This window comes from Lissotriton vulgaris, chromosome 7 (assembly GCF_964263255.1).
Source record: "Lissotriton vulgaris chromosome 7, aLisVul1.2, whole genome shotgun sequence".
Classification (NCBI taxonomy): domain Eukaryota; kingdom Metazoa; phylum Chordata; class Amphibia; order Caudata; family Salamandridae; genus Lissotriton; species Lissotriton vulgaris.
The window spans coordinates 233742621-233756884 of NC_141695.1; the positions used below are offsets into that span (position 1 = coordinate 233742621).

Below are 14264 nucleotides of genomic sequence, written 5' to 3' on the forward strand. Positions count from 1 at the left end.
AAGGAAATGCATATCAATCTGGGAAAGTTGTCTCATGGTCTGCACACGACAGAAACCATGAATATAAACGAGCTGCCACCATGGCTTTAGATATCAAAAAAGCCTTTGATACCCTGCGGTGGGACTATTTATGGGAGGTTCTGATGCATATGGACCTTGGTGGGGACTTCATTTCTTGGGTGCACCTATTATACTGTCAGCCGTCTGTGAGGGTCCTCAGTGGTGGTGGGATCTCTAACATTCTCTCTATAGAATGAGGCTCGAGACAGGGATGCCACTTTTTCTGGCTCTTCTTGGCATTGGAGCTGTTGCCGATTGGACTACGATGAGACATGGCTCGCTGGGGTTTCTGTTGTAAATGGCTGAACCCATGTTGTGTCCCTATATGCGGACGACACATTGCTCCATGTAACTCACTCCGAAGAGAACAACAGTGGTGCGGAAACACAGGAATGCTCACTCACATGCATTAAAGTCTAGCAACCCAATGCTACCCATGCTTTACTGTGGATGTGATTCTGCATTAATAACAACCCGTATAAGGGCATGGATGAGTCAATGGTTCAGCCTATTAGAGTAGAAATAGCTTTAACATGCACAGGAAATGCTGGCACTGAGACACAGGGGTGCGGAAAAAAACCTATCATAGAAGTGAAGTATGTTAAAATAAAGATCCAAGAGCTGCAGCGAAAAACAAGCTGTATCACAAGTTGCTTAAGTAGCTCAGTGGTTTGAGCGCCCAAAGCACAAATTTCAGTAAGCAAGAGGCCAGATATTTCATCCAGACAAGGCCACCTCAACCTGTAATCCTTCGAAGGTCAAGAAGACTGGTATCAACGAGTTGTGTAACAAAACGTAATACTGAAGTTTATAGAGGTAATCTGCACCGTGTGAATAATCACTATTCTTATAAACAATGTGTCACAAAGAGGAATACAAAGTGATAAGCCATGATAATTAAAAATGCATTTCACACTTTAACTCTCATGTGAAGGTCTACACATTCATGACTTATGCGCTAAAAACACATTCAGAAATGAGATATTAAAAAAGAGTGTCTCAGATCTGATTTGGGACTGGCCTTAGCAGAAGTCACCTCTCCTTGGAACTTCTTCAGAGCTGTAGGATATAGTTACAATAATATATAAATTTTTCTTTTTAAAAAAAATGTAATAGAAGGATCTAACACCATCAGTGTGAATATTTACAGGCAGCGTTCAATAGAAGGATTGGGGGGCATATTAGCAAGAACCTGGTTAAATTTATCGCCATTTTAGCGACAGGAAACTGCTGCTAAAACAGCGATAATTTTAACAAGGTTCTTGCTAATATGCCCCTTCATTACTAGAACTACTTACCTGCCGCCACCGCCGAGAGTCATTCCTGGCCACACCAAGCACTCGCCAGAGCCGACGCCCAAGCCGCCACCGCCGAGAGTCATCTCAGGGCTTTGGAAACCGCGCCGCCGCTCCGGGAGGACTACAACTCCCGGCAGGCCTCGCGGCGGCACGTGAAAGTGACACGGGACGCGCCGGAAGAGCGCAGAGTGCCCCATAAAGGAGGAGGAGACCGGCAGAGTGGGGGGAGAACTACTTACTTGCCGCCACCGCCGAGAGTCATTTCTGGCCACACCAAGCACTCGCCAGAGCCGACGCCCAAGCCGCCACCGCCGAGAGTCATCTCAGGGCTTTGGAAACCGCGCCGCCGCTCCGGGAGGACTACAACTTCCGGCAGGCCTCGCGGCGGCGCGTCAAAGTGACACGGGACGCGCCGGAAGAGCGCAGAGTGCCCCATAAAGGAGGAGGAGACCGGCAGAGCGGGGGGAGAACTACTTACCTGCCGCCACCGCCGAGAGTCATTCCTGGCCACACCAAGCACTCGCCAGAGCCGACGCCCAAGCCGCCACCGCCGAGAGTCATCTCAGGGCTTTGGAAACCGCGCCGCCGCTCCGGGAGGACTACAACTCCCGGCAGGCCTCGCGGCGGCGCGTGAAAGTGACGCGGGACGCGCCGGAAGAGCGCAGAGTGCCCCATAAAGGAGGAGGGCAAAGGGCAGGCCCTCTACGGCCCTCATCGTCAGGAGGAGGCAGGGGCAGGGCCAGAAACCCTGCACAAGGCTCTCGAGGCATCCCACCGTCCAAGTAAGACTGTATTGCTTGTGATACATAGTTCTCTGTGTGTTTGAGGAGTTCTTGCTCTTTGCTTTGTTATAATCACCAGTATGTCTAAAAAGGGATCTGCACCACCAGCTAATACAATGGAAAACTACTTGGTGCAAACAGTGAAAAAAATCAACCTACAGAGGAGAGAATCCCTGGGACTGAGTCAGTCACCTGACCTACACTGTTTGTCTCCTTCTTTAACCCCCTCACCTGAGGACCTAGATTCCCTGCAGACATTCCCTGATGCCTGTTCCAACTGCCCCACCACGCAGGAATCCGGTACCTTAAATGATAATACGTTGTCTGGTCCTGAGGTTCTTATAGTGGAGCGTGGAAATAATATTGACAGTGATGTGGATCAGGAAATTCGTGCTGACCCTACAGATGAAGACATTTCTATTACTGAACAATCGTCTCGGTTAGACTCTGCGAAAATCAAAAACCCGCCGAGACGGGGGGGTCTAAGATCTGGGACCAGGAGGAAGAGGGTAAATACCCCAAAAGTAAACCTCAAGGAAGTTGGAGGGGGAAATGTTAAGACTAATGTCAGCCATGATGAGGACTTGTTTGATAGAATTGCTGACTTAATAGATAGTAAAATTAAATCCATTGTTAAACCATTGCTCTCTAAAATTGATAAATTACAATCTGAGGTCAAAAAGCTGGGAGGGCAGTTGAATAAACTAACAGAGGGTGTTGATAATGTCACGATGCTGGTATCAAACCTGGACAATAATAGTAGAGAAGTTGATGATCAGGAGGGGGAGAATACAGACGACGTTTTAAATAATCCACCACCTCAGCATCCAGACCCAAAAACGAATGGAACCGATAATAATAGAGGGGACGGTCATTTAACGGTTGAGATACCCCCTGCACATGCTCAGCCAACTGACCCTCTTCAATTTATAGTCGAAGCCTCTCCTGTTGTTTTAGTACTGGCAAATGTACCACTTTTAGAAGCCGGTACTGAAGAATCCCCTTCCTCTCTGTCTCATAAAGCCTTGCAGTGGCTCACAACTAATATGAGGTGAGCCCCAGGGGGGGGCCAACAGCTGGCTCAAGAGATTAAAACCGCTAAAAGGGTCTCATGGCTAGGAAATCGCCCCAAAAAATTTAAGGGGGATTGCGTGGCAGTAAGCTTCTCACACTCTGGCGTGCTGCCTAACATCCTCATTAATCTACTCCCACCCCAACGCAGGCAGGGTTCTGTTGTACCTTTAACTTTGAAGTTCTTTTATGGAGAGCAGCAGAACGTCACCTACCCTAAAACACCAGCCTTTGGATGGGATACTAATTCTGATTTAAACTATAGATGGGGACGTGAACAACATCGGAATACTGTACATCAATCCGCCCCCTTAGTATATCAGAATCCTTTTGCTCAACCCCTCTTATTGTCTAATCGATTTGCACCTTTATCCTTTTTAGATCATAATGACTGACTTCTGTTAGAACACCCTAGACAGACAGAGAATAGTGAGCCAGTACTCAGTATGCTTACCTGGAATATAGCAGGTATTAAGACTAAAGTAGGCAATGCAACATGGTTAAACTTTATAACTAAGTATGATATCATTGCTTTGCAGGAAACCTGGGAAACAAACAATAGCTTTTCTCTTGACGGCTACAGTTATTTTTGTATTCCTGCCGTGGCTAGCACAGCAGGAAGAGCGGAGGGAGGTCTGTTAAGCCTCTTTAAACTAGATATCAAAGGTAGCCTTAAGAAATGTGACTCCGGATCTGAGCAATGTCTTATTGTTGAATTGTCTCGTGTGGAATCTCCCAATATTTTGTTTATTAATTTTTATAATTCCAACGCTGTTGACTGTACATCATTTAGTCTAGGTAGATTGGATTATTTTCTGTCAGTCTATAGTGAAGATGTCAATGCATTTGAAATCATCTTTTTGGGGGACTTTAATATACACCCTTGTTCACTTATGTGTGTTTGCGATGACTCAGAATCCACTCCTAATTGTGCACCGGTCCATCTTGAACATAACAAACAGGGGGTTGTTTAGAGAACTTCCTCGCAAGATGGAACTTATACGAATCCAGTTGTGGGGAGGGGGGGTTAGGGACCCTACTTTTAAGGGCTCAGACAATGGCTCTATTATTGATTACATTTTTGTTTCTGCATGTTTTTTATTCAAGGTTTTAATGTATAGAACTGTGGTTTCCACTTTTAGTGATCATAACCCAGTTTCCATGGACCTAGTAGCATCTGAACTTCTAGGGCGTAACTATGGTCCTTGTTATGAAGATAGAAAACTTAAAGTTAAGGATCAGGGACGGAGATTGAAACCCTTTGTTCAAGAAGTTCTCTCTGAGGCTGAGGAGGAGGTCGGAGTGTGTTTATCCAGTGATTCTAATGATGGGGAAGTGATCCTTGCATTTTAGCAGCATATGTAGTAAGATAAACGGCAGGCTTTCTGTGACTAGTAAACCCAAGTTGAAACCTCTCAAAAGATGGTTTGATCACAGTTGCTCAAAAGCACATTCTGCATTGCTCAATGCTTTAAAAACCGTACCGAAAGATCGTGAACTCATCAGTAATAGTAGAGCACTATATAAAAAGGCCATTGCAGAAAGAAAAAAACAGCTTAAAGATGAAGCCTGGACTCAACTCACTGATCCAGCCATACTAAAAAATAGTGGAGAATTCTGGAGGATTGTCAACCAACCCCTACTCACTGGGGAGGATAACTCCCCCCTAGAAACTAACATCCCTGATGAGGGTTGGATCAAACACTTCAGAGACATCTATTCAGATCACAATAACGCTGATTCTAGGGAACAGGATGCGAATATTATTCCAATAGGGAACCATTTGCACTTTGAAGTCAAGGAAGTATTATCTGCAATAGATTGTACCTTGAAAAGAAAGGCACCGGGACCAGACGGTGTTCCTGCTGATGCCTTTAAATGCTTCCCTAACTTCTGGTCAAGATTGCTTTGCAGGGTCTTTAATGCCTTAAACCGTGATAATGTCCCCAAGTCATGGAAAACATCAATAATTATTCCTGTTTTTAAAAAAGGAAATAGGCAGGATCCTGCTTGTTATAGACCCATTTCACTGATAGATTCTTCAGTTAAGATTCTAGGGAGAGTCATATTAGTCAAATTGAACGAATGGGCCACTGAGAATAATATCTTGAGTAACGTGCAATACGGGTTTAGACCTAAAAGAAGTACCCTGGATCAGTGCCTTAATGTCCACCTGCTGATCGAGAAATACACCAGGGCTAAGGATGGGTCCATGTACCTTGGTTTCATGGACCTCTCCTCTGCGTGCGATATGGTCAATAGAAATAAGCTCTGGTTAAAATTACTTGACATGGGCCTGGATAGATCCATAGTTAATTTATTGGCTGACCTACACTCTGGCCTTACTGCTAAAATTAGAGTATCCTCGAATGGAAGGTGTACAGATGTTTTTGCGTCTGAAAAGGGAGTCAGACAGGGTTGTATACTGGCACCACTGTTGTTCACGTTATATGTGAACGCTTTGGAGCCTGCCCTCAGGGGCGTTACAAGCGACATCCCACGTGCAGGGGAACAGGGGATACCAGTTCTCCTTTACGCGGATGACGCGGTTCTTCTTGCACGCACTGGGGTGGGGCTTCAACGACTCCTGGATGCCTTTGAATCCTTTATGGGCTCACTTGACCTGAAAATAAACGCGAAAAAATCGCAGGTTATGCTCATGGGCAGGGCCTCTAGGAGACCCTTTCACAAAACCTTTCTCTGTGGGCAGGAAAAGCTCGCACGCGTCTCCTCCTTTCCCTACCTGGGGATCACCTTTGACGAGAAAGGTAGCTGGGGTCCTCATGTTAAAAGCAGAGCATCCATGTTGGCCAGGACATCTGCAGCCCTCAATGGGTTTTCTAAAAAACTGGGGGGTAGGCCATTTGCAGCTGTTAGTAAAATATACAAGGCTAAATGCATCTCAGTTGCATCATATGGTGGCTCATTGTGGGGATATAGGGGAGTGGAACCCATACAGACAATGGAAAACAAATTGTTTAGATCTGTTCTGGGCGTCCCTCAGTCAACCCCGTCCTACACAGTCCATATGGAATTGGGGGAAGGCTACATCTCAGACCTGATTAGAACAGCACCTTTAGTTGCCTGGCTGAGGATGTGGCTTAATACAGAAATTCCTCTAAATCATATCATAATGAGGGACTGTTTGACCCTAGATAATGTATACAGGATTAGGTGGTTGATGTATATTAAGGAAAGTTTTTTGAGGTTGGGGAGGCCTGAACTTTACACTGTTATTGACTCTATAACATCTGAAGATATTGTTTACACCAAAGTTGCAATGAAGGAGTTCCTATCCCTGGAGAGGGAAGAAATTGAGTTGAAGAAACCCTGTGTCAGGGCCAGTTTATTGTTGGCTATACCTAATGGTCCTGACAGTTACCTCAACGTTGTGACTCATCCCTACCACAGGTTTATTTTAACCCGTTTTCGATTTAATTTGATACATTTTAACTTGGGCTTTTATCCGGTTTGGAGTACCCCTGAAAAGGCACCACCCTGTTCTTGCGATCATTTCTCTGAGCAAAGTACTATGCATTTTATAATGTTTTGTAGCCATTACAATGAAGCTCGGAGATTGTTTCTTGTACCTATACTCAAGGAAGCAGGATTCATCCTAGTTAGACCTGCTCTTATCTATTTACAATTGTTACAAACTCCCAGGATTATGTTTCACGTGGCTAGCTTCCTGGTGAGAGCTATAAGAAGCAAGAACATCAGACTTAAAAACGTGTCTTCCACCCTTTGTAGTATAGACCAGCATCCTAGTTAGTTTGTTTGCTGGTGACCTTTTGGGTCAGTATTCTCAGAAAGCATTGTAACAGGGTCTGTAGCTGCCAGTTCTGAACATTTTGTTGGGGACCCTCTTAGTATTTTTAAGCCTTTTTAAGCCTTCTTTGCACTTTAGCACTTTGCACTTTAGCACTTTGCACTTTGTATTACTCATGCTGATATAAAAATGTACTATGTTGTATGTTGGTTTTTAACTTGTTAATCTCAAATTGCTTTTTAATTGATCCTAATGTATGTGTTGTTTGTATCAATGTATTATATATTTGCCATTGTCTTTGTATGATATTAAGTTATCGCAATAAAGTATTTTGACTGACTACTAGAATAATTTCAAAATTGGGAAACTTCCACTGTATCTGTAATTAATGCAGTCCGAAATGCACTTTTTAAAGCAAGGTATTTGAATTGTCCATAAGACTATTACGGCAGAAGAGAAAAGGAACTTCCCTTTCTATTTGTCGCTTTAATTCCAAATAATTCCAGTCGTACTCTATTATAATTTATCTGAGTACATTTTAGCAGAGGAACAAAATCATTTTTTATTTCTTCAAATAATTTTAGAAAGTGCTCGATACCAATTTAATATAATCTTTATAAAATCTTCATCAATGCAATTTGGTTATTTTACCCTTACGCCTACTCAGCTATTATTTAACTTCAAGTAACATGCAGCAGGAAAAGTTATAAATAAAGTGAATTGGAGGATGAGACTCTAGTGTAGGAAATTACATGATGCTGATTAAGAGCGAAGGGGTGAGGGTTTTATTTCTTCATTTATTTAAAATTGTAACCTGTAACCTTTTAGTTAGTGCAGAAGGAAATCGGATCACTGTGCAATCTAAAGAAAGAGCTTAGGGGAAGACAAATTCAACTGTGCAGGGCGGTGTCCATAGCTCATGTTCTGCAATCCTGATAGTTTAGAAGGCTCATTTACGATACGAGTCCGAATAGTTCAGTTTTCATTAGATTCATGAAGCACATGTGCTAGGGCAGAGGTCTTCAAACTTTTGTAAGTTGGGCCCCACCATCTGAAATTTTTTAGATGTTGGGCCTCCTCCACCACCTGACAGAAATTTCTGGAATCTACCGCCGCGTGCATATCACGGGCCATATCCGACAAATTATGTTGCTAGATCTGTTTGCAGCTCTGCGGCTAGCGCGTTAGTTCTACTACAATGTAATTGTAATATTTAAGTTAGACACACTTCCAGGCAGAGCTGACACACATGACCCCGAACTTAAAGTGTCAACGTCACTGCAGTTAGTGCCCAATGATGAAGTAGACTCACAATACAAGGCTATGTGCGTCGCTTCTGACGGTCTTCCTGCTGCCGCCTGTATTTCTTTAACTTAACATGCGCAGCTCCTGCTCCTCCTGAACTCGCCGCTCTGACAGAAGCTGACTGAGGTATTTACAACATTAACTAATGCCAGCTTCAGCTGATTTTAACCGTTGCCAATGCAGGGCACCGTCGATCATCTGCGGTAAAGATGGCTCATGGACGGTTCCAATGTGGTATTGGATCCCACCTGCACCAGTCAGCCAAAGTCAGGGCTAGAGAGGCTGGCTGACTCACGAGTCAGGGTCACTGTGCAGCGCCGGGGGGAAATGGAGGGGAACAGTTGCAGTGAGAGTGGGTGCAACAAGCTGCTGTGCTCATTGGTTGCAGCATGACTGATGGCACATCGGTGGCGGTAATATACCATGTGACTGGGAGGGACCAAGCCTACTGGGCCACATCTGGGCTCAGCTGCTGTCCAGTGACGATCATGAATAATAATTAAGTTCCTGATAGAGCAGGTAATCTATTAACTAAACTGTAGTTATCAATTACATATTTTTAAATACTTATCCGCTGCTGCCATGAATAGATTGCTGTTACAGTTTTTTTGAGCTACGTGACTAGGTTTGTGTAGTACTAGTAGTAGGGCAGAAAAGCACCACGCCACGGAAAAACACTATCACAGCATAGGGGATTTTAGTTTAGGATGGGCTCACTGTCTTCTGCTTTAGGAGGCCTACAATCAGGAACCACAAGTGATGACAAAAACACCATGCTGGCATGGCTGACCTGCAGCCATGATGTATCTTTTACCCATGTATGTATGGGTCTGTTTAACAGCAGACAACTGTAGATTTGGCGGCCCAGCCACCGCAGGCATGGTAGAGACACTGCGTCTGCTACAGCGGCGACGAGGCAGCAAATACCTTTATAAGGCCCACAGTCTTTACTACCCAATCGACATACAGTGGCGTTAGGCCTTTTCCACCTGCGATCCAAGTGGCAGTGAGCAGAATGGCACACAAGTTTACCTGAGTGAGGTGACAGGAAGGAGGACTGTGTGTGGGGGTAAGAAGAACTGTGAATTAAATACCACCAAAATCAGACAAAGCATTTGAAGTTCAGAAAATATAACCAAATAGGAATGCCAGTGGCAGCATGACAACGGAAAGCAATATGTCACATTTAAAAGCCATTCAATATTCTGAAGCTCTCAGTAGCTTGTTCGTAAATATATTTAGCCAATTATCACTTTCAAGTCAATGTATGATTCTGTAATTAAATAACAGAGTTATCCTATGGAATTCAAAAGCCAAGCAACACAATGCAAATTTTGATATTACAGAAATTGTTTTTAAAGATCTGATAACTCACGTAAACACTGCAGCCAAGGCGGTCTAGAATTTATGCAAGCTAATTAATTGAATGAATGCTCCAATATGTGTGTCATTTCCAATGTTTATATACATTTCTCTAGTCATTACTGCTTGATTTTGCTCACGAGAAAAGTGTCACTCAGTGATTGAAATGTCACTCATAATTACACTGAAATTATAAAAGTGTAACACATAGCAATCTGAAACTGTGGCAGCTATGGAACAGTCATTTCAGCTGCAGTGGGAGGCTCCTCTGCTTTGAAATTGAACACGAAGGAACAGGACTGTCTCTTCGCTTTCGTTTTTAGCAAAGGAGACTTCCTGCCTCCCAATGCAGCTGAAGCATTCAGCTCCACCAATTAACCGCCTCCTGGGACGGTGAACTCTTATCACTTAGCAGACAAAAGCATGGCACCGCACGCCCAGTGATTTCCCCTCCCTCCCCCCTCCAACCCTCTGTCACCGGAGTTTGCTAATGAAAAGAAATTCCCATTTGAAATGGGTAAAGATTGCAATGCAGGGAACAGTGGAGGACAACAAAAGCGGATGTTAGGGTCGAGTGCGCGCCCCCCCTGGGAGGGGGGCGCGCCCCACATTTTGAAGAACTCTGTGCTAGGGTCTGGGAATAGAAGGCTTAGGCAGGCGCAACGCCCATTGACCTCAAAGGGCCTGAGCCACCCCACCCCCCGCCCTCCCCATCCTGTGTGTCAGCCCGGGATGAGACAGTTTCCCGGGCATACACACAGCCGCAAAAGACCATTTGCTTGTTAATGAGGCTTTGATGTTTTTCACCCCTTCTTAGAGCCCCTGCAGCTCGACTCTGCCTTTTGCTTGAAGAATCCGCCCCCCCCCCCGAAATTTTTTCTTAGAGCTCTCCCAGTTTTCGCTCACAGCGGATAGTCCCTGCTTGTGCTAACGGGGGAAGAGTAAGCACAAGCAGGGACTACCATCTGTGAGCGAAAACCGTGAGAGTTTCTCCGGCCCCTGATGAGACAAACGTTTGACTATACAAAGGTACTATCAACCTTTTTGAATCAGAGTGGCACAATAGAACTACTCTGAATTGCTGCACAAATTGTGTAAGTAAAAATCCTATTGTTCCTGAAGAAAGCACTGTAGACCCGGTTGGGCATAGCGGGGCTGAAACATGTAGACCCAAGTTTTTAAATCTTTTACCGGTCAGGGGATTCAGTAACACGATCCTTGAAAGCACACCAAACATTTTATTTTTCTTGAACCATCCTCATTTTTCTAATAAATAAGTGTATCTTCACAAGGACGATTCTAAGAATTTTAATTCACTTCACTTTGAGCACTGAATTTTCTCTGGACACTACTGCGAATCCAATGGTTCACCTCCAGGTGGAGGCTAGCATCACAGAAAACAAAACCCTATGATGATGCATTGACGCTATCTAATAGCAGAGAATCAAGATATACAGCTGTACCAACTAAGTGCATGTATGAGGGTTTTTATGAAAGATATAGAGTATTAATAACCCTGGCTACGTAGTTACAAGTGGTCCATTCTACCCCAAATGATTTCTTCATATTGTATTTACAGCAATTGCAATGAAGTAATGACGCAGCCATATGTTAAGAATTACACCATTTAATTTATTTTCGAGGAGATAGTACTGAGGCAGCGTGGGCACACCTGATTACTATTCATAAGGACTGTCCCAGGGGGATGAGACTCATGAGTACATGAGTAGAGGGAAGGAACACAGATAGTCATGCCTGTTGTCAAACCCTATGTTTCTGTGTCATGTATGACCTTTGCAAATTTAGCCTTTTCCCTTTGATTCTCTCATGAGTGTATGTCTGGATGTTGGTTGTGAATCTACTGGTGAAATTCCCAGGAAGTAAGAGTTTCGGCTTCCTAAAATGTACAAAGGATTCCAGGAACACTCCAGCAAACCTGACACATCTACCCAAGAGTGCATTTGCGAATGCACAAGTGTAAGATATCGGTGCAATAGTACTTAATGCCTTTGCTGCTTTATACAGCTGGCTTTATACTACCTTAGATTAATAACTTCAATGACATCCATGGCAGGCTGGTTCACGATCTATAGAGTGGTTTGAGAGGGTGAGATGAGCTTGGAGGTAGATTGGTGATTGTGGGTCCACTCATATTTGCTTTTATGCACGGGTTATCAGACCAGTTTTCATTAATCCGAGCCGTCATGTTTGCTGTATGTTGACCCTGTACTCTTCTCTGTTCCAGGTGGACGAATCATTTATCTCACCTGACTGCAGCCAGAAATGCACATGTTCAGCAGCTGGAGGGGTATTTTGTGAGGCAATATCATGCGAACTCTGCTTGTTGAGGAAAGGCATTAGAGGCTGCTTCAAGAAGAACGGGAAATGCACTATGACCCCAGGACTACAGTTCAACTCGTTTGACGGCATGTCAGGCATGGTGCAATACAAAGGACCCTATGAGGTGGCCTCACTCTGCGACGAGACATCAACATCCTGGTTCCGCGTTGTTGTCGACTTCCAGCTCTGCAATGCAGATGGTGAAAAGATGGCGCAACTTGTCCACGTTTACTTCCGAGATGCACACATATCAATCTCCAAGAGCCAGAAGGCTTGGGTAAGTAGACAACAGACTTGTCTCCTTTCATACCGCTGTGAGGCATGTTCTTTGGATGGCGATGGCACACCCTGAACGCTACCTGTAATAGTAGCAGAATTCATTCTTATTATTGTTGGCACTAAACTGTCTCTTCACCCCTTATTGTTAGCTCTGTCTACTCCCATGTTTGTCATTGTTTCATAGACCGTCTCGCAGGACCCACTTATACCACCATCGCCACCCCCACCTCCTCTGGGGATGAAGGGGCATATTACCAAGCAATAGCGATAATTATCGCTATTGCTTGGTTAGAGACAAAAATTTACCGCTGAGCTGCGGCGATTTTTACCGCAAATAAACCTTGGTATTACCAAGGTTTATTGCAAATGCGATAAAAATCGCCGCAATGCATGAATATCGCTGAAAAGTCAGCGATATTCATGCATTACCGAGCTAATGCTCTTAGCCATGTTATCCACCTCCCATTGGATAACATGGCTAAGAACTGCTCAGGGCAGGTGTTAGCTTTTGGAGATATTTGCGCTTAGCGCGAATATCTCCAAAAAGTTGGTAATAGAAGATAGCGATGTTAGCGACTGTTTTCAGTCGCTAACATCTTGGCACGCCCACTTTGCATATCATTAGTGATAAATATCACTGACATGCAAAGTGGGGCCCAAGATGGTCGCTATCTCCTACTAGCTGTCGCTAACTGGTGTTAGCGACAGCTGGGTAATAGGGAGATAATTTTATCTCCGCTTTCTTGGCTTTTAAAGCCAAAAAAGGGAGATAAACCCCCTTGATAATATGCCCCCATATTCCCATCTCTGACACCCATTACCTGCCTGACACTGTTTTGCTCACCTGATAAGTATGCTTATTCATACACTGTTTTCAGTATCCAAACAGCTCAATAATAGGCCAATTTGCCCAAAGGGTATAATTTACTAAATGTACACAAATGACTATTTCCCTTAGAGGCATGATGTAGTTGAAATATGTAGGTTTCCAACTGTGACTATGGCTACTGTAAAAGCATTAAAGTGCTTTTGGTGTCACTTGCACTTTGGCTTAGTCTGTTATTTTAAGACGCATTATTCACTGATGGTCACATTTAAAAAAACTATGAAACAAGCCTTGAACTCATGACACCATTAGTGCCTAGAATCACCTTTGTAACGCTGCAAACATAATACAATGTCATCTTCATACGGTTAGCCATATGACTGGTGAGAGCAGTGTCATCTAGCTAATATTTTATTCCTGGCAAAATTATTTTTATCGCACCCTTGCCTTAGGAGAACTTGACTCACCGACAAAATGATTAATGGGCCAAAGCCACAAGAGCTCTCGACTCACAACCCAGATGTTTAATAGGTCAACATGCACATTTTGTCAAAAACCATAGAAAATCACTTTCAAATGAAGCTGATTTTGACAGTAATTTTTTCAGTAGACAGTGGTTTCCTAGAGAAAAAATAACTTCAAGGCTGCTTCTCATAGAATCCAGTCTCAAGGGTGTATTATGTAAGCTTACTAGGTTCTAGCCAATAAAACCAAGAAAGCGATAGGGGGCATATTTACAAGCCCTTGCACCACAAGAGCATCACTGATGCTCCGGTGGCGCACAGTGCAGGCCAATATCTACAAGGCCACGCAAAGCCATCCTGCATGACTTTTCATGGCCTTGTAGGTATGGAGTAAGGCGAAGCAGCAAATGTCGCAGCCTTGCCTTACTCTGCATCAAAGAACCGTTCCATGGGTGGTGATGTGGGTGTTCCCATGCAACACCTATGGACTTTGACACTGCCACAGATTTACAACATAGTGTAAATCTAGGGCATCACCAACAATTTCCACCTTCAGGCGTAATGAGGAGAAATGTTTAAATTTCTCCATGTGTTTTTCCACTTTCCACATGTGCTCAATTCTGCCACACACATAGAAATAGGAAAATGCATCTTGTGATTGTTTTTGTGTGGGAAGGTGCCCTTACTGTACAAAAACAATCATGGCAA

At 44.0% G+C, this 14264-nt stretch overlaps 1 protein-coding gene across 1 annotated transcript in view; it reads left to right on the plus strand.

The window, feature by feature from the left end:
• Window positions 1-14264, plus strand: part of LOC147701272 (IgGFc-binding protein-like) — a 901303-nt gene that overhangs the window by 157376 nt on the left and 729663 nt on the right. The window contains exon 18 of the mRNA XM_086929332.1: window positions 11893-12264. Within this exon, the coding sequence (XP_086785458.1) occupies window positions 11893-12264 (372 nt within the window). The remainder of the gene's footprint in view (window positions 1-11892; window positions 12265-14264) is intronic.